The 23,303-nt window shown below is 37.2% G+C and overlaps 1 protein-coding gene across 4 annotated transcripts in view; it reads left to right on the forward strand.

Annotated features, from left to right (window-relative positions):
- Positions 1-22,275, forward strand: part of RTN4 (reticulon 4) — a gene marked incomplete at both ends in the record, with an annotated part of 66,943 nt that extends 44,668 nt beyond the window's left edge. For all 4 annotated transcript variants that reach the window (XM_079721271.1, XM_079721272.1, XM_079721273.1 and 1 more), the window contains 6 exons: positions 7,607-7,814; positions 11,570-11,708; positions 20,608-20,677; positions 21,557-21,603; positions 21,787-21,845; positions 22,233-22,275. In XM_079721271.1, coding sequence (XP_079577397.1) covers positions 7,607-7,814; positions 11,570-11,708; positions 20,608-20,677; positions 21,557-21,603; positions 21,787-21,845; positions 22,233-22,275 — 566 coding nt within the window. The remainder of the gene's footprint in view (positions 1-7,606; positions 7,815-11,569; positions 11,709-20,607; positions 20,678-21,556; positions 21,604-21,786; positions 21,846-22,232) is intronic.
- Between the last annotated feature and the right edge of the window lie 1,028 nt (positions 22,276-23,303).

The raw sequence follows: 23,303 nt of genomic DNA on the forward strand, positions 1-23,303 counted from the left end.
CCCCCCCCCAAAAAAAATCTTAAACCCATCATCAGTCACTCGCCATCTCTCCTCCTCCCAGTTACCGGCAACCACAAATCTACTTTCTGCCTCTGTAGAACTGCCTATTCTAGACACTTCATGTAAACAGAACCATACAACTGTGTAACCTTTTGTGTTTGCCTTCTTTAACTTAGCATAATACTTTCAAGGCTCATCCATGCTGCAGCATGTTATCAGTACTTCATTCCTTTTTATTGCCCAATAATATTCCATTATATGAATATTTTGTTTATTCATTAGTTGATGGACATTTGGGTTGTTTCCTCTTTGGGTTATTATGAATAATGCTGCTGTGAACATTTGTGTACATAGATTTTTTTCTAATCTTTTGGGTGGAAATTCCTAGGTGTGGAATTGCTGGGTCATATGGTAACTCTCTGTTTAACTTTCTGAGGAATTGCCAAACAGTTTTTCACGGTGGCTGAATTTACATTCCCATCAGCAATGTAAGAGGATTCCAATCATCATCACTCTTACCAACATTTGTCATTGTCCATCTTTTTTATTTTAGCCATCCTAGTGTGTCTGAAGTGGTATCTGATTGTGGTTTTGGTTTGCATTTCTCTAATGACTAATGATGTGACCATCTTTTCATTGCTTACTGGCGATTTGTATGTATTCTTCGGAGAAATTAATATTCAAATCCTTTGCCCGTTTTTAATTGGTTTGTCTTTTTATTGTTGTTGTAAGGAGTTTTTTTACTATATTCTGAATACAAGTCTTTTATCAGATATTTAATTTGTAAATATTTTCTCCCATTCTGTGGTTGAATTTTCACCTTGATAGTGTCCTTTAAAGCACAAAAGTTTTTAATTTATTGAGGTCAGGTTATCTGTTTTTTTTTTTTAACTGCTTCTGCTGTTGGTGACATATGTAAGAAACCATTGCCTAATCCAAAATCATGAAGATTTATACCTATTTTTTTCTCCTAAGTTTTGTACTTTAAACTCGTTAGGTCTTTAATCCATTTTAAGTTAATTTTTGTATATGGGATAATGTATGGGTGCAACTTCAGTCTTTTGCAGTTAGATATCCAGTTGTCCCAGCACCATTTGTTGAAAAAACTATTCTTTTCCCCATTGAATGTCTTGGCATCCTTGTCAAAATCAGTTGACCATAATGTAAATGTAATTTCTGGACTCTTCATTTTATTCCATAATCTAACTGTCCATCCTTCTGCAGCTACCAAACTGATTACTGTAGCTTTGTTGGAAGTTTTGAAAAGGGGAAGTGTGAATTCTCCAACTGTGTTTTTCAGAATTGTTTTTGGCTACTCTGGATCTCTTGCATTTCTATAGGAATTCTGCAACTGGTATGTCAGTTTTTGCTAAAAGGCAGCTAGGATTTTGATAGAGATTGCTCTGTAGATCAATTACCATTTTAATAATAATGCCTTTTAATCTATAAACATGGGATGTCTTTCCATTTATTTGTCTTCTTTAATTTCTTTCAACAATATTTTGTAGTTTCTGATATTTTGTAGTTTTCAGTTTCTGAGTCTTTCACTCTTTTTAAACTCTTTTTGATGCTATTGTAAATGTAATTTTCTTAATCCATTTTCAGACCGTTTGTTGCTAGTATAGAAATACAATTGATTTTTGTATATTGATTTTTTTTTCTTTTTTTTTTTTTTTTATCCTACAACCTTTCTGGACTTGTTCATTAGTTCTAGTAGCTTTTTGGTGGATTTCTTAGGATTTTCCACCTACAGCATCATGTTATTTGCAAATAGAGATTGTTGAATTTCTTCCTTTACAATCTGCATATCTTTTAATTTTTTTTCTTGACTAATTGCCCTGCCTCCATACCCCCAGGACAGTGTTGAATAGAAGTTGAAAGTGGGGATATCCTAGCTTAGTTCTTGGCCTTAGTGGGTGGGAACGCTTTCAGTCTTTCACCATTAAGTATGATGTTAGCTGTGGTTTTTTTGTAGATAACCTTTATCAGCTTGAGGACATTCCTTCCATTCCTATTCCTACTTTGTCAGGTGTTTTTATAATGAAAGGGTCTTGGATTTTGTCAGATGCTTCTTCTGTGTCTAGTTGTGATGGTCAAGTGGGGTTTCGTCCTTGATTCTTTTAATATGGTTATTATTGATTGGTTTTCATGAACCAACCTTGTATCCCTGTGATAAATACCACTTGGCCATGGTGTACAATCCTTTTTATGTGTTGCTAGATTCAGATTGCTAGTACTTTGTTGAGGATTATTTTGTCTGTATTCATAAGGAATCTTGGTCTGTAGTTTTCTTTTCTTGTGATGTGTCTGCCTGTTATTGAGCAAACATCTAAATTAACTAATGGATATAAATTTCTTGATGGATATTAGAAGCAATAATATTTCAATATATTTCTCAGAAAGGTTTTTTTTTTTTTTTTTGCGGTACGCGGGCCTCTCACTGTTGTGGCCTCTTCAGTTGCGGAGCGCAGGCTCAGCGGTCATGGCTCACGGGCCTAGCCGCTCCGCGGCATGTGGGATCTTCCCGGATCGGGGCACGAACCCATGTCCCCTGCATCGGCAGGTGGACTCTCAACCACTGCACCACAGGGAAGCCCTCAGAAAGGGTTTTAATAAAACTTTGTGACTCCCTCCATTGAGAATCAACAATCCTGGATAAACTTAATCTTCCAAAGTTTTTTCATTTAAACCAATTTAAGGAATCTGAGACCTGAAATATTTGTGAGTGTCAATTAAGGTGGCTAGAAACTAATATTTTTTCATCCTTACAGCTTCACTAACAATTTCTTAAATTCCTTTACAAAAAAAGATTGAAATCCTTCTATACTTTGCACAATGACTGTGATAACAGTATAGATTGCCTCTCAGACCTTCCTATTCTAGGAAATACTACTTTTGTCTTACATGTGCCTATCGGTACCTAGTTGTCCTGTCTCTGTTGACTCTTTTTCCCTTTGTTCCTCCTCTGTGCCTTAAGGCTCCACCAGGGCATCCCTGGGGCTTATTTCCACAAGACTCTCATGGTATCTGCTTTGAGAACTCTTGTATAGCTATTTACGTATTTTCATACAATATGTATCGACTTGCATACAAGATTTTCAGAGCTCTTCCATTTATTGAAAAGATCTCATTTCTAGGAACCATTTAATAGGTGGAAAGGAAGCAGTAGGTTATGGTTTACTGTACTTTCATGCAGTTAGATTTATATTAGGCTGCAGTCACTGTATACTGCTGGATCATATAGATGACTATTCCCATATCATCAACTTTGGGGTAATTGACTTTATTATACTCAAAGCACCAGAATTTTAACTATCAGCTGTATGTAAATATTAAGCTAGCAGGGAGGGTATTCTCTTCCCAATAGGAAAGCCTACTGGGAAAACCACACTCTTAATCAGATTCACATGGTTCTTAAAAGATGCTTTCAACAGCTTGATTAATTATAGTTTTCTACTATGGAAACGTACAGATCAAGAATATTGGAATAGAGCTCTTTTCTCCTTTTTGGATTTAACTGTAGGTGAAGTATATATATTAAAATTTACAAGTTCCTTATCAATTAACCTATCTTGTTAATTTTACTTTCTTCTTGGCCTTTATGATTCATCTCACATGTAATAATTATCTGCTTATACTCTGCCTATTCATTATACGTGCAGATGTGTAACATTTTGAAGGACTTTAATGTGCTGAGCCTTTAATTTGGCATCATACATGAGGAGTGTGAGCTTTATCAATAGGAAGCCTGTGTTAAAAAATCATGTTCTACCACTTATTTATTTATTTATTTTTGTGGGCCTCTCACTGTTGTGGCCTCTCCCGTTGTGGAGCACAGGCTCTGGACGCACAGGCTCAGCGGCCATGGCTCACGGGCCCAGCCGCTCCGCGGCATGTGGGATCTTCCCAGACCGGGGCACGAACCCGTGTCCCCTGCATCATCAGGCGGACTCTCAACCACTACGCCACCAGGGAAGCCCTACCGCTTATTAATTAAATGATTTGGGTCCAGTCATATAAGAGCTGGCTCTCACTTTCTTGTCTGAAAGCCTGTCTCATAGGGTTTTAAAAATTGAAAGAGGTAATGTCTACAGACAGTATTTGGTATAATTTAAGTGCCCAGTAAATGTTGACTCAGGAAATAAAGGGATATGTGGAGAATGTAGATCAGCAACCTGGAAAACATTTCTTAGGCGTAAAAAGTGGACAGCTTTTCAGTCTTTTTTTGGCTCCTCTCATACTGTTGTCATAGTGACATAGTTCATGATCGCTTGAAAAATTATAGGAATATGAATTTGTTGTTTTCCTAAAGCTTTAATAATGTTTGACCAAAAAAGAAAGAGTTTCTAGGAAGGTTCATTTCAAAAAGACTGATATAAATAAAAATATTTAAGCCTCTCTCCCCCCAGTAAATCTAGATCGAGAAAGGAAGCAGATATTTTAAAATTTTATTTGGCACAGATAATACAGCATTAAATCTCACTAATTTGGACGCACTGACTAGGAATTTGAATGCAAGATTGATATGTATCTTTGTACTAACTGTGAATCATGTTAGTTTCTGTGAGTCTAGAGGAAGTAGAGCCTCATCCAAAGTTATACAATGCAGAGCCAGTACTAGGATGTGGGTCTCTTGAGACCCAGTCACTGATATTTCCTTGCACCGTAGCCATCTATATAGAAGTCATAGACTACTTATCAATAATTCTTATCTAGTCATTGAAATTGTTCAAACAGTAACTATTTTATTAGGTAATTTGGTTAGACGTTAATATATGTTGTATATACCTCTAAGTCTAAAGTCATTTATTTCATAATCAGGTTTTACTGACTAGTTTTCTTTTTAGCATCTTTATTGGAGTATAATTGCTTTACAATGGTGTGTTAGTTTCTGCTGTATAACAAAGTGAACCAGCTATACGTATACATACATCCCCACATCTCCTCCCTCTTGCGTCTCCCTCCCACCCTGCCTATCCCACCCCTCTTGGTCACAAAGCACCTAGCTGATCTCCCTGTGCTATGTGGCTGCTTCCCACTAGCTATCTATTTTACATTTGGTAGTGTATATATGTCCATGCCACTCTCTCACTTTGTCCCAGCTTACCCTTCCCCCTCCCCATGTCCTCCAGTCCATTCTCTACGTCTGCTTCTTTATTCCTGTACTGACTAGTTTTTAACGATGGTAAGGAATAGTGAGGATATCTGCATTTATTTATTTATTTATTTTATTTTTTTGTGTGTGGTACGCGGGCCTCTCACTGCTGTGGCCTCTCCCATTGCGGAGCACAGGCTCCGGACGTGCAGGCTCAGCAGCCATGGCTCACGGGCCCAGCCGCTCCGCGGCATGTGGGATCTTCTTCGGGGCACGAACCTGTGTCCCCTGCATCGGCAGGCGGACTCTCAACCACTGCGCCACCAGGGAAGCCCTCTGCATTTATTTTTTTATCACTAACAGTGATTTTGAAGGTTAATAAATGTTTTGGAGCACTTTGAGGACCAGACATTTTTTACAAAGGAGGGTTTTTTTCATATAAAAGTAGGTTTGTGGTGTACCTTACTTGCTCATTCTTCTAGGTTGTCAACTTTTAGGTGCCCTATAATAGTGAAAACGTAGATTAGTTTTAAAATCCTTTTCCATGTGGTTTATAAAGTAACATGTTTGTGACATAACACAGCAATACAGTTTATTTAAAGTTACTCATAGGTTGACATTTTGTTTTCTTTTTCTCTGTATATATATATATATATATATTTTTTTTTTTTGCGGTACGCGGGCCTCTCACTGTTGTGGCCTCTCCTGTTGCGGAGCACAGGCTCCGGACGTGCAGGCTCAGCGGCCATGGCTCACGGGCCTAGCCGCTCCGCAGCATGTGGGATCTTCCCGGACCAGGGCATGAACCCGTGTTCCCTGCATCGGCAGGCGGACTCTCAACCCCTGCGCCACCAGGGAAGCCCCAGGTTGAGTTTTTTGAACAGCATCAGCTCAATGAGTGTTTGCTGAATGTCAGAAAACTATTAGCATTGCTTTTATTTCTTTATTCAGTGTTTATTATTCATAGTGTAGATACACTATTTCAAGTTCTGGTCCGGTCGCAGTTGTGTTAGTATCGTGGTGCAGTAGTAGAAACTAGTTGAATCGAACAAAACTGATGTAGATGTTTTCGGCAGAGTTGGAGCAAACTTGAAATAGGGAAAACTTTAATAAATAGTTGAAATCAGAATTTGAAAACAAAGCCATAAATCATATATAGGATGTTAAATTAATAGCATTCAAATCAAATCCTGTTTAGGAGAATGGAATAAATGTTCCCATAATAAATGTTGTTGAATCCCTGCTATGTGCGACACACTGTGATGGGCATTTAAAATATCTTAATCAGTATTCAAATGATATTTACTATTGGGAATTTAGGGCTTCATAATAATATCTAACATTTTACAGTTCACATGCATAATTTTTCCCACAAAAGTACCCTTAACAGTAAAGGAAAGTCAAATACCTTCGAGGACCTGGGGATCAAGACCAAAGCAGCCCCCAGAAATGTGATTTTTCTTTGTCACCTCCTTCATCTTAAAAATGAACAAATATTTAAAATTGTACTCGAGAGTATATCCATATTTATTTTACTGTAAGATTTCTCCCCCCACCCTAACTGTCCACAGTCCAGAAGGAGATGAGTTATGTTTAGCCTGTGAATTCAAGAGCCCCTTGGCACACTGCAGAATTCTCCTTGGGTTGTACATAACCTCATCTTGAAACCACAAGTCTCTGGTTATTTGATCCCCACAGTGGCCTGTGTCCATGGGCCAAGAGCAGACTTGCTAGGTTAAGCTTTGTCTGATTCCTTACTATTAATAAATGTTATATAACACTGCAACACATTTTTTCTTTGATACCTAAAGTCTTATGGCATTGCATGTACCTCTTCCTAGAGGGAAATAGCTTTTTGGGTAATCTAAAGGCTGTTTCCCTCTGTTATTTGCTTTGCAGGAAATTTTTGTTTAATGATAGCCAAGTTAGGTTACAATTTTGTTAAGTTTCTCAGAGATCTTTTAAAAGCAGAGCTGTGAAACTCATCTGTGTAGTTTTTAGTAAAGTTTTAGTTTCTTGGCATGTTTTTTTTGAGTTAGTGATTTTTCTGCAGATAAATATATTTTTGTGTCACTGAAATATCTTATTTTAGTGAGTGCATAAGATACTTTTTCTGTTATTTGAATATATGTATCGTGCATTTTGTGAAGATAAAAACCCTCAAGATGATTTTTAAGAAGCCTCTTGTTTTAGATTAGGTGTCCTGCTGTGTTGGGCTTGAGAGATTTAATAATATTGTAGAGCCAGGATGACTTGGACATGTAGGAAATAGATTTGAATGAGAAATATTTTATGGTAAGTGGAAATCAATATAAGGTGTTATGCCAATATACAGCTTGGGGGGGTTAAAATTTAGCTTATAAAGTTAATCTTTCTTTAGTATTTTAGATTTTGGTTTTGCTTTATCTAGAGGCCTTTTTTACTTTTGTGGGTGGAGTAAATATAAATGTGCCAAATACAAATGGGTAAAGTAATGTTCTAATTTCAGATTTCTTCTTTTTAAATTTTTAGTTGTTGACCTTCTCTACTGGAGAGACATTAAGAAGACTGGAGTGGTGTTTGGTGCCAGCTTATTCCTGCTGCTTTCATTGACGGTATTCAGCATTGTGAGTGTAACGGCCTACATTGCCTTGGCCCTGCTCTCTGTGACTATCATCTTTAGGATATATAAGGGTGTGATCCAGGCTATCCAGAAATCTGATGAAGGCCACCCATTCAGGTGAGATGTTTGGAAAACAAGGCACACGTTGGCAGCACTATAAACAAGAGTAGTATTGAGACTTCACTCTGCTCTCTGTAGAGTTACAGGCATGCATTTTTTACTGCTAAAAGATAATTGCAAATGTTTGCTGAAAACCTATACCAAAAGCATCTGCTTTTGAGATTTCCTAACAGTCATTTCATAGGCTCATGATGGAAAAGACTGGGTTTATGTATCATTCGCCTAACTCTACTACTTGTTAGTAATATTTATTTATTAGAAGTAGGTATTGGTTACCTAATTTTACTTTTTTGGAAGCTGTATCTTTTTAACATGTTTGGGATTGGTGAGAGTTATATTTTCTTTATTGCTTACTTTTTATGCTATCTGATATTAGAAATACCTTTCTTTCCAATAGTATGTTAATGTTTTTCTGTTATGCTTCCTCATCATGTCTATGTCTTTTCCTACCATTCCTTCTCTATCTAGTTTCTTCTTCTCCTTCCCTAAGGCATTACTTTTGTATTATCCTTTGGATAGCTCCTTTATTTCAGCATCTCCTTGTCTCTAAACCGTCATCTTCTTACCTTACTTTGACAAGTAGCATTATCTCTGCAATTGCTAATGGGGTGGACGCACCTCAGCTTGGGTCTTCTGACCTCACTTCATACTCATCACGTTCCCCACTCTCACCTCCCTTTAAAAATTGAGATAAGTGTAATTCACATATTATAAAATTCAGTGGTTTTCAGTATATTCACTGAACTGTGAAACTGTCACCATCTCATTCCAGACATTTTTATCACACCCAAAAGACACTCTGCATCAGTACCTCTTGCAGTAACTCCCCACCCAGCCCCCCACAGCCACTAATTCATCATGTCTTTAAATGAGTCTTTTATCTCAGACTTGTCAATTTCTATCAGTTAACACCACTATTATCCTAATTTCAGGCTCCCGGTTTTCATGAAACTCTATGAGAATAGATACTACTCCATTTTACAGATGGGGAAACAAACTTTGAATTCAGTAACTTGAAATTGCAACTTCAAAATAGCAGAGTTATATCATGCCACAAATCATAAAGGAATATAATTTTTAATTAGTTACACTGAAATATATAAAAACATTGTCAAGCCAACAATTCTAAATTATCTATAAATTTTACATATTGTTTGATTTTTAAAAAAGACTTTTAGAAGAAACTAGTGATTTCTTTTTATTTCCTTAGAAACACTGTCCTTAGCTCAAAGGCCTTTTATGGTTATTATAAAGTAAATTCAGCCAACATGCCAATTTAATAAGCCTTTTGGACAGTTTTCCAAGTTCTCCAGTCACATTAGTAAAGTTAATATCATACAGTTCTTACGTAATAACCTGTGGTCATTGGAAAATAGTGACGACTGTGCTGGTATTACATTAATATCACATAAATGGCAGTTAAATGAATGTAAATATCCACAGGGTGTCATTGATGGAGAGTGCTGCCTTGTGGCCTGCTGGCCAGGCATCTTGTCTTCAGCAAGAACAAAAGCAGTGGTACAAAGCAGAATACCAGCTAAAGTCGTATCAGCCACTTTTCTATATTTCTTAAAGCTGCATAAATAAATTTTTGCTGATTTAAGGGTAGGTGTGAATGACTTTTTTTTTTTTTTTTTTTTTTTTTTGCGGTACGCGGGCCTCTCACTGTTGTGGCCTCTCACGTTGCGGAGCACAGGCTCCGGACGCGCAGGCTCAGCGGCCATGGCTCACGGGCCCAGCCGTTCCGCGGCATGTGGGATCTTCCCGGACCGGGCACGAACCCGCGTCCCCTGCATCGGCAGGCGGACTCTCAACCACTGCGCCACCAGGGAAGCCCCGTGAATGACCGTTTTTAACTTGATAATAATAACTTGCTATTTGTTGGCTAATAAATAACAAGCGTCCTATGCTAGACATTGTACTAATGAAGATATATTCCTAGTCCTTGACAGTTTATACTCTAGTAGAAAAAAAATATACAAGTATACACATGTTTATATTTCAGGGCTGGATATGGTAATTACTATAAGAGTAATACAAAAGAAAGCATTGTTAAGAGTTACATAGTAGGGTTGGGAGAGGCATCGTGTATGGATGGAATTTGAGATGGTGCTGACTGATGGTGTGCTATCTCCAGAGGTGAGAGGAGAGCAGTGTGGATTGGGAAAACATTGTGAGGAATAAAACTTCACATTAAGATGAAAAATGTTTGGTGAATGGCTCAAGTTTGAGCTACAACATTGTAGTGAGAAATAAGGTTGGAAGGATTTAGGAGGGCTGTGGTTGAAAAGTTGGAACCATAGAATCATAGAATGTTTGAGTCTGAATGGATTTAGGAAGTCTGTTTTTTAATTTTGTAGAGTTGGAACCATGACCCAAAGAAGTTCAATGCCTTTTGCAAGGTTACATAGCTAGGTGGTAGCATGTTTCCCAATTCCCACCTGAGTTCAACCTAAATAGCACTATTTAGTATAGCTCAAATAAAACGAATCTGGCATTGGCTGAAGGAGTGAATCAGAAGATAGAGACTGGTTTGGACACTGATAGACTATTCCAATTTTTAAATAATGAGCACTTAAACTATAGTGATGGTATAGAAAATGAAAACGAGAAGGCACAGGGCTTCCCTGGTGGTGCAGTGGTTGAGAGTCCGCCTGCCGATGCAGGGGACACGGGTTCGTGCCCCGGTCTGGGAAGATCCCATATGCCGTGGAGCGGCTGGGCCCGTGAGCCATGGCCGCTGAGCCTGCACGTCCGGAGCCTGTGGTCCGCAACGTGAGAGGCCACAACAGTGAGAGGCCCGCGTACCGCAAAAAACAAAAAAACAAAAAAACGAGGCACATTTGGGGCATATTTCAGGGGTAAAACTATGAGACAAGGAGTTATCAAAGAGGACTGTAATTTCCAGTGTAACTAGGGTCCACGGATATGGGGAGTTTTTGAGGAGGGACTGGGTAAAGAGTTGCTTCCAACAGATAAGAGAGAATCCTTAGCACTTCTGATTGCTCTAAGATAAATGGCTTCTTTCAAACAGTAACTAATGAAACAATTCCTTGCATTCCTGCCTACTTAGACTTTTCCCCCCATTACAGTTGTCTTCTTAAATTTTAACAATTCCAGCTGTATTTCAGTATAGATTGGGGCATCTAAATGGACAGTAACAATTGTGTTTTACTGAGATTGCCTTTTGACTTTTGGCAGCCGTTTCACAATTGGGGGCTTGACTTATTGGATAGTTTCCCCTAGAGATTAGGCTGAGAGAGTATAGTATTTGGAAATGAGTAGAAGTTTTTTGTTATAGGAAAACTTGATGAGATAACATTATGTCCTCCTGAAAAAACCAAATCCATAATAATAACTACCACTTATTGAGTGCTTCTTTGTGCCTGATTGTGTTAAGCACATTACTCATTGAAATCTCGATAATCTCCATTGTATAAGTGAGGAAACTGAGGTTAGAGGGATGACTAAATTACTTTCAAAACGTTACACAGCCAGGTAAGTGGTAGAGCTTAAGATTCAAGCTCAGATAGGTCTGATTTCAAAGCGTATGCTTGTTTTCTATACCCGCGTTATCAATGAAATACCCCATGCTTGGTGAGTTTTTACATTGTGCTTAATTTGGAAAGAGTAGGCTTCCATCGTAAAATATTTTACTAATGTCCCCTTTTACAGATATATAATTGCTGATTGACAGACATCCAAGGAAAATCATCCAGTCAGTGACAGTTATGATGTGTTTTGTTTTCTAGGGCGTATTTGGAATCTGAAGTTGCTATATCTGAGGAGTTGGTTCAGAAGTACAGTAATTCTGCTCTTGGCCATGTGAACTGCACGATAAAAGAACTCAGACGCCTCTTCTTAGTTGATGATTTAGTTGATTCTCTGAAGGTAAGTTTACTTGCTTTCCATTTTTTGGCATACCCAGAATTTAATATCAGAGTTAAGAGAGTAAAATTCTATTTTCTATATTAAAGTAAATGATAAAGATGTAATGAATTCATTACTGTAAACTTGGGTTCCAAAATTCAGAATCTGATCAAATATTTAAGATGGAGGAAAGACAATTCCTTTTTAAAGGAAAATGTTATAAATTCATACTTTTGGAAATCATAAGGATTAAAAGTGAGAAGATTAAAGAGAGTTTTGACTGTAAGAATAAAGATTATCTAATAGAGTTATTACCAGATATGATTTCATCTGCTTGACTTTTAGAGTCTAGCACTTAATTTCTTAGCTTGTGTGTGATTCATTCATACATATAAGCTATTTCATATTTTTTATACTTTCTTGGGATCTTTATTCTGGAAAAACTTTCATATTCTGAAACACTTCAACTAATCACCAGTTGGTAAACTTCGGAATTTTCTTTAGTTTTTGGATCTTGCTACATAGCAGCTGTTAGAGTCTCACCTTGCAGGTAAGCTCCCCAAAGTTCAGACTGATTTAAAGCGAGCACTAAACTCGTCATGTAATGTGAACCCCAAGCACTGGGACTTTAGTGCTTTTCCTTTATGTGGAACCTGCCGTTTGTGTTGTGTGTATTATTGCCTGTGACTTAAGACGGACTTGTTTCCAGTCTAAGCCTGGGTAGAAATGTACTGTGGTAGTAATTACCATAATTTCTCTTTTCCAATAGATATGTACAAGTTTGCAATTTACTGTGCAAACCAAGGATGTCATAGCAATTGGATGATTGGGTCTTTAGATTCCGTGAAACAATTTCTGAACTGGTCAGAATAGGTTTAAATGCTTAAAATGCTTTTGACAAATATCTTAGCTTTAATAGGCCAGTAAATGGACATTATTTTCAGCTGTTTGCTTCTCTCAGTTTATTAAGGCTTGGAACGTCCGTTACTAATAATATTAATGGTAAATAATTTAGTTCACTTTTATTATTATCTCTTGTGTAGATTGCTTGCATTTAGTGACTTATTCTGTAGTAGTGCTTTGAAATAATCTGATGTCAGTCTGTAAATAAAAAGATCATAGTTATGTCATTTGGGATGTTTGATTAGTTTCAAGAGGGGACAAATAATATTTGGGAGTAAATCAAATAGAACCTTGTACACATGGGTCCTAGAAGAAACCAGCTCCTGTTTATTGAAGTGGTATTCACAATATATAGCTTGAGTGCTCGGGTAGAACATGTTTGAAAAATTATTGAGGGGAAGGTACTAGTGCAGTTTAAGATGAGGGTTGTGCGGGTAGGGGTTGATTGAGAAGAAACACTGTAAATAGTGATAACAGAGCTTCAAACAGCAAAGGGCCATCTCTGAATTTGGCAGTCACAAATTGTTGGTGGGGCTGACTTCAAACAAAGGCATCATGAAACTTGATTGAGGAGTCACTGTTTTCATAGACTTAATAAAAACTGCAACAAAAATAAACTAAAAGTCATCATGTTTGCAGCGTATAGCAGTGAAGGTAGCTATGTATGTCTAATTTAACATTTTTCTTGAGAGAAGAGGCATTCTTGAAGATACCTGTTTAAAAAGAAAACAAATTGATCTGGGAATGATTCATTGTATTCCAGTTTTTACAAATTACAATTTAAAGTTTCCCCTTGTCTTTAATCAGTTGAAAACTTATTTGTTCTTTCAGAGTTTATTGTCATCTATACACAGTCCTCTGTGTAGACAGTTATGTAGGTGTGGAAATATTTGCAAAGGCGAAGGAAGTGAGAAAATGTTAGAGGAGGACTGATTAAATACTTTAGAAAGCCTTTAAAATCTGATTTGCACAGGTATTTGAAAATAGAATATGAGGAAATTTTATTAATAAATTACATTTATGAGATAATTTCCTTTTGCTGTTAAATCTCATTTTTAAAATTTCTTTTGAAAATTACCTTGGGTTTTTTGTTTTTTTGTTTTTGTTTTTTAAACAATTGTGTTATTATGAGGAAGCTAGCATAAATGAGAGAAACAACTGGGTAAATTCTTGCCTTGAGTGATTTTGCTAATTTGAAAGTAATGGGAAGTGGCACATAACGAGATAGGTTACTACTTTCTGGAATGCTTTATTTTTATGAGTTTTTCTTATATTTTTAAAACATTCTTTATTTCTTAATATTGGGGAAAAAAAGTTGCATTAGAAGTGTAGTTTACTACTTTTTCTCCTTAAGGATTAGAAAAGAGAAAAATAAAACTTATTTTTTTTATTAAGTTTAAACTAAGTTTTAAAAAACTTAGTTTTTTATTAAGTTTAAAACTTATTTTTTTATTAAGTTCTTTTGAATGGTTTTCCCGAGTAGTGTTTTTGGCAAGCCCAGAGCTCAAGGAAAGCTGCTTGGTGACTTCTCCAGATGGCAATTCATTCAGGGCTCCAAATAAATAACAGTTGTTTCAACATATTAACACTTAGAATGAATTTTGCATTTAGGTCTCAAAATCTGTTGAGGCAAAGAATAAGGTAGGGTGTTAGTCTTATTCTCCCAGTGCAAAACCCTCTGATAATATACACGAAGGGTCTTCCTAGATAAACTTTGTGGTTCTTTGTGATTCTTCATGGGGGGACTTTTAAACCTTATGTCATTGTGTGTGAGTAGTATAGATTTCATTTGTTTCTTTTCACTGAATTAAGGGTACTATAGAAACACAGGATACTTGCTTAATATGTCTTAATTGGAAAAAGCTGAAACAACACTTGTCTCTTTTCAAAATGACTTAATAGTATTCTTTTTCTAGAGAGAGTTCCTTGAGCATTTGCCACTCTTATCCCCCATAGTTTTTGTTCATATAGAGAGCATTTTTAAAAAGAAAACTATTTTCCCTCTAACTCTGCTACTTTTTGCCTTTTGGCTACAGCAGTTGGCAGGAGAATCATATCCTTCCTCCCTAAAGCAAGCAAAAATGGTTTTTGCAGTTTTTTTTTTCTTTCCCTTTTTCAATGTAAAGGAAAAATCAGTTTGCTCTGTTAAACTGATTTTATTTCCATATATTCAGATTTTAAATTTGGAAAGCTTGCTAATAAATAGCCCCAGTCTCTCCAGTTTCCAGATGAATTTGTGATCTTGTTAAATAACAGAGTTTTAAAAAAATTTATAGGATCCAGCTTTTGATTGGGATTACTTTTATCATATGGTTCATAGCTAGGAAAACGGAAACCACCCTGATTTCAAGAAAATGCAGTGGGAATTAGTCTCATTTATAAATCTTTTTTCATTTAGAAAATTGACATTGTATCAAGCTCTGTGGCTTTTTTAAAATAATAGCTTTTTAAAATTTGAAAGAGGTTTCTCTATAACTCACTGTCTTTATAAGTATTTCATGCCCTCAAATTTATATAATCTACATTGCGAGATTCTGGGTCATAATCACCGCTACTTCTATTTGAAACCTTCTTCCTCAGAAGTTAAAAAATATAGAGCCACTATTCTTAGCATATGAAATTTTTCTTCTCTTTGCTTATTATCATTTTTTTGGTGCTGTGAGAGAGAGGCTATTCTATACGTTATTGTAAAGAAATAACCAAACCCCAAGGTTCATCAGGCCTGTTGGAAAAGATTTGATGTGAGGTGGTGGTTAATCATTTGTGCCTGGTCTAGATGTCTTTTTGGTGGTTGACTTGGACAAATAAAAATAAGACATGTTCTGCAGATTTCTCCTTTTAAATTCTTGTGTACAGTTGACCCTTAAACAATGTGGGGATTAGGAGCACTGACCCTCCTCACAGTTGAAAATCCATGTACAGTTTATAGTTGACTCTCCATATCCCCGGTTCCTCCTCATCCAAGGCTCCCCTGTATCTGTGGTTCCTCTGGTATCCCTCGTTCCATATTCACGGGTTCACCCAACTGTGGATTGTGTAGTACTGTAGTATTTACTATTGAAAAAAAATATGCTGACAAGTGGACCTGGTAGTTCAGACTCTTGTGTTCAAAGGTCAACTGTAATTGTTCCATTTGTTTTGATTTTTTGCAGTTACCTGCAAGCTTCTAAATCCTAGAAAAGATTTCAACTGTCCATAGATTGAGCAACAATCCATTTCCCAAAAGATTAATTCTAGTCAAATATTATGGGCAAAATCACTGAAAAAATATTTCTAATTCCATTCAGTAGGATTTATTTCAAACAGTAGTATAAAATTTTACCACAGGCAAATGTTGTGATCAATCCTCAGGATTTGTTTTAAAGTGGGTTTGTTATGTTGCATGCCAGACATAAGGTAAGGGGAGGAGAATGAATGGAAAGGGAAGTAAAGGAGGAGTGTTCTCTAGTAAAATTAAGCTGTGAAAGCTGTATATGTGTCCTTTTCTTGAGGAGCCTAGTGTATATCACTTTATTAGTCTCTGAGAAGTCCAGAAGAGCCCGGATAAGTTTCTTTAATCTAGTGATACTCGTCAACTGTGTTTAAATAACCCATTACCACCAGAAAACTAGTATAAGATAGTTGAACAAATTTAAACCACCGAGTTAAGGTTTAATTCCATTTCTGTGATTGACCTTCTGTGTAAGCTGTCTTTGAAAGGGGCTCTTGTTTTAAAACAATGGTTCTCAGTCTTGGCTGCACATTGGAACCACTGGGGAGCTATAGAATAATACTTGGGAAGAGGAAGGGCTGGGGGTCCCATCCCCTGAAATTGTGATTTAATTTTTCTAAGGACACTGCTTGGAGAACAGTTTTTAAAAGTTATGTCTTTAAGCTGTAAACCCTAGGCTATAGTTTTCCCCCTACGCTTACTTCTGCACCCCTTTTATTATAAAAGAAAAGCATGTGACAGTCTCCACTGGGCTCAGCTTTGGGACTTCTTGAGTAAGGCTCATCTTTATTACGGGGTTCTGCCTTTTGAAATCTCAAATCCCAAGAAAAAGTCTAATACTTTTATTTACTAGATACTAAGACTAGGTGTTTTCGGCAGAGGTTCTTATTTTTCCATCATATGGCTTTGGGTGATAAAGACTGGACTCTTTATGACAGTAGTTCTGTGACTTGCAGTGAAAATATATGTTAAAATTATAAGAAAATTTTTAGCTATGGTTGTCTGATCATCCGGTAACCATAATGTTCCAGAATTCAGTCTGAAATCTGAAAGTGAGCAAACAAGTCCTGAATTCCAGAAATAGCTGACCCAAAAGAACATTAAAATCTAGCCCTCAGGCTCCTAGGCATTAATTAACATACACATTTTGACAGTTTCCTTTCTGGTTTCTTTGGCCCACAGAAAAATTAGACAGGAAATGGGCTGGGGAAAATGTGATACTAATGAATGAGGCTGAAGATGTCAAAAGTCAAATGATTTTCAGCGTTTAAAACTTCAGAAAAAGTTTGAAAATGTCAGAATTGCTGAAGTAATTTCTGAAATTCTGTTAAACACCCGCCTCCCATTTTCCTTAAAAAATGCCTCCCCACCCCACGGAGACATCATCTAATAAAAGAATCTGCAGAGCTTTTCAATGAGATATGTGTGTGATACGCACGTAAACTGAATCCCCTTTCCCCCGCACACAAGACAAACACGACATGGCCCTTGCCCTCTTCTGGTAAGTATGCACTAGACTCCATTGTACTTTGCCCCTCTTTCCTCCAGTCTCATTAGTGCCTCGAGAGAGATGAGCCTTTGACTTCCACAGTTAATATGCATTGGCTGCAATGCTGCCAAGAATTTGCCATAGAAGAGCATAGAATTTGTAGATTTAAAGTGTTTATTGACCTTTTCCCTGCCTGTCTGTAATAGCATGCACATTCATGACCATTAATAAATGATTACTCTGTAAATGGTTTTACTGTATAGCAGAGCAGAGATTCTGGAGTCAGATAAACCTGAGATCACTGTCACCTCTAGTCTGGCAACTTGCTTAATCTTTCTGTGTCTTGGTTTTCTCTTCTATGGGGATAATAACAGTATTTAACTTTTGGGGTTATGATGAGATTAACTGACCTAATATATGTTCAAAAATTTGTTAGCTGCTGTTGTTATTGACAGTTTTAGTAATTGTGCAGTTGCTAGATGCTGGTTCTTAACTCCTTTCTCTCCTGATGGTGTGTTCTCTGGAAACCCTTACCCAATATTTTCGTTTTGGGCCCCTGAAGTGTTAAATTTTCTCCAAACTTAGCTGCAACATTTTAAAATTCTGTGATAGCCCATAAAAATGTGAATTTCTGGTCTCTCTCTTTAAATGGGAAAATTTGGCAACATTAGCCTGGAATACTTGCTGGCCAACAGTCTGTGGAGCTGGATTGTGTGTGCTCCTTGAGAGGGAGAATGCACATATCTGCCTCAGTCCTTACCAAGTCTCCCTCATGTTTTTATGTCACCTGCCTGGCCCCATAGACCTTTGAAGCCTCCCTCCGTTCCTCTCTTTGTGTCTGGATAGTCTGGTTTTTAGAAAGAGTGTCCTCCAAGAGGCAAGTCTAGTGATATTTGAGCCCCTTAGATCACCTAGGTGTGAGGTCTTGGGTTTCTTTGTGGCTTTGGAGTGCAGCCTTGTCGGTGACTTAATGACCAAATTAGGACTTATTTCTAGCTTGTGTGTTAGTTTCTGAATTTGTCATGGTAAGGATGTCTTTATTGCTAAAGCAATTTCTTCTAAAATGTAGAAGGTCGACTCTTCCGTGTCGACTTGTGGATGGTGATGGATGAAAATAGCTCTGTTGCTCTATGGTAAACTTGCTCAAGTGCAGCAGTTATATTTAGCTTTTGCAATAGGAGTCTAAAACTATGTGAGAGGGAAAAGGCTTGCTAACTGGAGTCATGCTTCAAACCGTTCTATCAGTGGTTTCATAGTGGTTGCAAAGACCAGGGCAGCATTTAATTTTTGATTTTCAATTGATGAGTGTTAAGAAGGCTTGATATTTGCTCACTTGAACATTAAATTCAGTTATAGGGGTAAGCAGAGTGTTGCTCTTTGTAGAACTGACAGTTGCTGCAGGAATCCAAAGTGTCTTCCTAACCTGCAGTAAATATAATTACTAGAGTCTGAATACTTTAATTACTGCTCAGCACCCAGCTCATAGTAGGCATTCAATCAGATTTTGTTGAGTGAATGAACACATGGACAAAGATATGCTTTAGATAAGGGTTAGCAAACTACTGTCTGTCTGGCCTATGGCCTGTTTTTGTACAGCCTGGGAGCTAGGAATAGTTTTTATGTTTTTAAAGGATAAAATTCAAAGAATATGCGACAGAGATCCCTTGTGGCCCACAAAACCGAAAATGTTTATTATCTTACTGTCTTTCTTTACAGAAAAAGTTTGCTGATCCCTGCTTTAGATGATGGACGTGCTAACTCCTCTCTCCTCTCCTTCTTTTCTTATATACTTTGTTATTGGTACCTAAATAGTTGTTGTAGATGGTGGCATTGTGGTGGTGTTTGTGACCTACTAAATATGGCAGAGAGATTGCCAGACACATGAAGGTTCTTAATAGGAAGCAAAGGAACTGCTCCTGCTGAATGTTTAATAAAATCCGGACTTTGTGTTTATAAGTCTTCAAGAACTGCTCTGAACATGGCATTGAGTTTTTACTATATGATATCACCAAGAACTGGAAGAAAACTTTGAAATCCTCTTTTTCAACCATTCATGAGTAAACTAAAGTATGGAGAGGAAATAAAGGACTTCTCAAAATGAAATCACTTTCTGGAAACAAGGCCTTTCCCAAACTGCTGTATTTAATGATTAAAAAAAAAATACCAGATTTTGAGACCAGATTACTAAAATAGGAGAGTTTAGTCAGTTCACTGCAGTCCGCAGTCCCCTGGAGGGGACAGTGAAATATGATATGAGTGAAGTATTACCTCAACTTGGGCAAGTTACTACACTCTATGTTTTTAGTGTCTGCATCTGCTATGGTAATGATAGCAGTGCCTACCTTATAAAGTGATTAGGAGGAATAAATGAGTTTGTATTTGTAAAGCATTTAAAACAGTGCCTGGCACTAATATGGTAAGAACTGGGTTAGTGTTTGCTAAATAAATAAAGAAGGCAGTGGCTAAAAGAATAATAACGGTCAATTTTATTAATAGGTATAAAAGTTAGAGTCGTCCTCATTCCAAGGGGTCCTCGTTGGCTGTTAAAACATGTATCACTGGAGAGACAGTGCCTCTGATCCTTAATAATAATGCTAGAGCTGATATTTTTGGTACCTGAAACCTAGTCTCCCTGATAATAAGTCTTCCTGCACCATTATTGCTTATTCAGATGTATGATATTTTAATGTCTGAATTATTCAGCTCATACAGATCTTGAATCACTTAACTTGTTTGTTAGTACTTTAAAATCAATTTTAATAGCTAATCCTCATGATAGCTTTCCAGTCTTCCCATTTAGAAGCTAAGTGCTATAGGTGGTGTACCTTTGGTATGTTTTCTGATCTCAGAGAAAACAGAATCAACTATTTGGTAGTGTAGTCCAGAGAAAAATGAATTGAGTCTATTAATTGTTTTAATTAGATTCAGAAATTCCTGAATGGAGACTGGCAACTTAGAAGTGAAATACCCATATTATTTTACCAAGTCTCCAAGGAGTATGCCGCTATTAGTTTGGCATTTAGATGGGTTGCTTTTATTTGAAGGCTTAAGAAACTTACTTGGGGACTTCCCTGGCGGTCCAGTGGTTAAGACTTTGCCTACCAATGCAGGGGGTGCGGGTGGTTCGATACCTGGGCGGTGGAGCTAAGATCCCACATGCCTCCTGGCCAAAAAAAAAAAATAAAACAAGCAATATTGTAACAAATTCAATAAAGACTTTAAAGATGGTCCACATCAAAAAAAAATCTTTAAAAAAAAAAAGAAACTTGAATTTAAGTGGCTAATGTTTTTAAGTGGCTAATGTTATTTTCTTACAGTTTGCAGTGTTGATGTGGGTATTTACCTACGTTGGTGCCTTGTTCAATGGTCTCACGCTACTGATCTTGGGTAAGTCTCCAAAACCATTGGAATGAAAAATTACTTTAAAAAAAAAGATGGGGGGGCTTCCCTGGTGGCGCAGTGGTTGAGAGTCCGCCTGCCGATGCAGGGGACGCGGGTTCGTGCCCCGGTCTGGGAGGATCCCACATGCCGCGGAGCGGCTGGGCCCGTGAGCCGTGGCCGCTGAGCCTGTGCTCCGGAGCCTGTGCTCCGCAAGGGGAGAGGCCACAACAGTGAGAGGCCCGCCTACCGCAAAAAAAAAAAAAAAAAAAAAAAAAAAAAAGATGGGGGACTATCCCTGGTGGTCCAGTGGTTAAGACTTTGTGCTTCCACTGCAGGGGGTGCGGGTTCAATCCCTGGTCAGGGAACTAAGATCTCACATGCCACACAGCACAGCCAAAAAAAACCAAGATGGTGTGCAAGGAGCTTAAAGACATTTTAGTGGAGAATATCCTTATATTATAGGAAAAATAGAGGATATAGGTTAGAGATTGTGATCTCTTTAAATAAATTGCTAATACTGATACTGTTTATGGAAATGTCACTTTACTTCCTGAAGACTACTCCAACTAACAGTGATAAACCAGATCAAGGGTGGCCTTATTTGATGGTGCAGTCATAGATCTAACTAATTAACCAAGACCAGGGATCCCTGTATTTTATAAAGTCTGCGTGATGTGATTTGAAGCCAGGAATGGTTCCTGCAGCCTCCCTTGGTTACTTCATTGCCCTGTGATGGCTCCCCCCCAGCAGGTGCATCCAGGAGATCCTTGTCTTCCTCATTAGGAACACTTCTATCTTAAGAGTGCTGCCAGTTTGATGGCTTTGTAGTGTTTGTTCCCTAAATCATACCAGTCTGTTTTAAAGGTTGTGTATTTCCTTTTTCAGCTCTGATTTCACTCTTCAGTGTTCCTGTTATTTATGAACGGCATCAGGTAATTTAACTGCAGACTTCAGAATACAGAGCACACTCTCATATATGGAACTTAGAAATGGATCAGTGCCAGTTTCCAAAGCCTTATAAAAATGAGAAATTTGGTTTCTTAAGCCTTTAATATGTTTAATAAGATCTTTAGCAACAGTAATTTTCTAATAACTTCTTTCTACCTCTCTTTCAGGTGCAAATAGATCATTATCTAGGACTTGCAAATAAGAATGTTAAAGATGCTATGGCTAAGTAAGTATTTAAAATCTTTTTTTAACACTAAGGATAGGTGTACTGGCTTTGACAACAGTGCAGTAGTCTCATATTTAAGACACAATGAGTAGTCAATTTCAATCAGACCTAAAGTGTGACAGAGTTGCTGAAAGATTTTTTTTCTAACATTTGGATCATTAATTTCTATGTGTACTTATATGTATTTAAGGCTTTATTTAAGTCTAATTTGTAAGGCCAGGGTGGCAAAATTATAGCTCATAGTTTGACAGCCTTAGGATTTTATTTCTTGTATAAGCTGAGCAATGTACAAGTAATTCTTGAAGGATAGGCATTTTAAGAAGAAAACAAAATATTAAAATTTCAAAATATTTACATTAACCTTTTCCCCCTCCTTTTCATTTGTAGAATCCAAGCAAAAATCCCTGGATTGAAGCGCAAAGCGGAATGAAAAAACCTGAAATAAGTAACAATAGGCGTTTAAAGGGGATATTCATTTGATTCCATGGGGGGGAGGGTCAGGGAAGAATGAAGCCTTGACATTGCAGTTTCACAGATCTTTATTTTAGCAACACAGTATCTGAGGGAAAATGACCTGTCTTGACTGCCCTGTGTTCATCATCTTAAGTGTTGTAAGCTGCTATGTATGGATTTAAACAGTAATCATATTTGTTTTTCCTGTATGAGGCACTGGTGAATAAAAAAAGATCTGAGGAAGCTGTATATTATACTTTGTTGCAGGTAGTCTTGCTGTATTTGAGGAATTGCAGAGAAAGTGGAGCTGAAAAAATAACCCTTTTCACAGTTTGTGCACTGTGTATGGTCTGTGTAGATTGATGCAGATTTTCTGAAATGAAATGTTTAGACGAGATCATACCACCAAAGCAGGAGTGAAAAGGCTCACCTTGCTGGTATGTTCTAGGTGTATTGTGAATTTTACTGTTATATTAATTGCCAATATAAGTAAATATAGATTATATATCTATCTATCTATATATAGTGTTTCACAAAGCTTACCCTTCTACCTTTCCAGCTGCCCCACAGTGCTTGATATTTCAGTCGTTGGTTTCATGTGTGTAGTTCCAAAGCACATAAGCTAGAAAAAGAACATATATTTCTAGGAGCACTGCCATCTGTTTTCAACATGAAACGATGCCATGCCAATAGAACTCCTCAACATAAACTTCATCACACAGTCTTACTGTAGTTAATTTTGTCACAAACCCTGGACTGAATCTAATGCTTCCAAAAGTGTTGTTTGCAAATATCAAACATTGTTATGCAAGAAATTATAAAATGACGATTTATACAATTGTGGTTTAAGCTGTACTGAACTAAATCTGTGGAATGCATTGTGAACTGTAAAAGCGAAGTATCAATAAAGCTTATAGACTTAAAATATGTTTGGTATTTTGGTTTCCTGAAATGTGCTGCAGATCAAAATGGTAGACTTCACTTCCACGAGTGTGCGGTGGCTTG

This window comes from Hyperoodon ampullatus, assembly GCF_949752795.1.
Source record: "Hyperoodon ampullatus genome assembly, chromosome: 15".
Taxonomy (NCBI): domain Eukaryota; kingdom Metazoa; phylum Chordata; class Mammalia; order Artiodactyla; family Ziphiidae; genus Hyperoodon; species Hyperoodon ampullatus.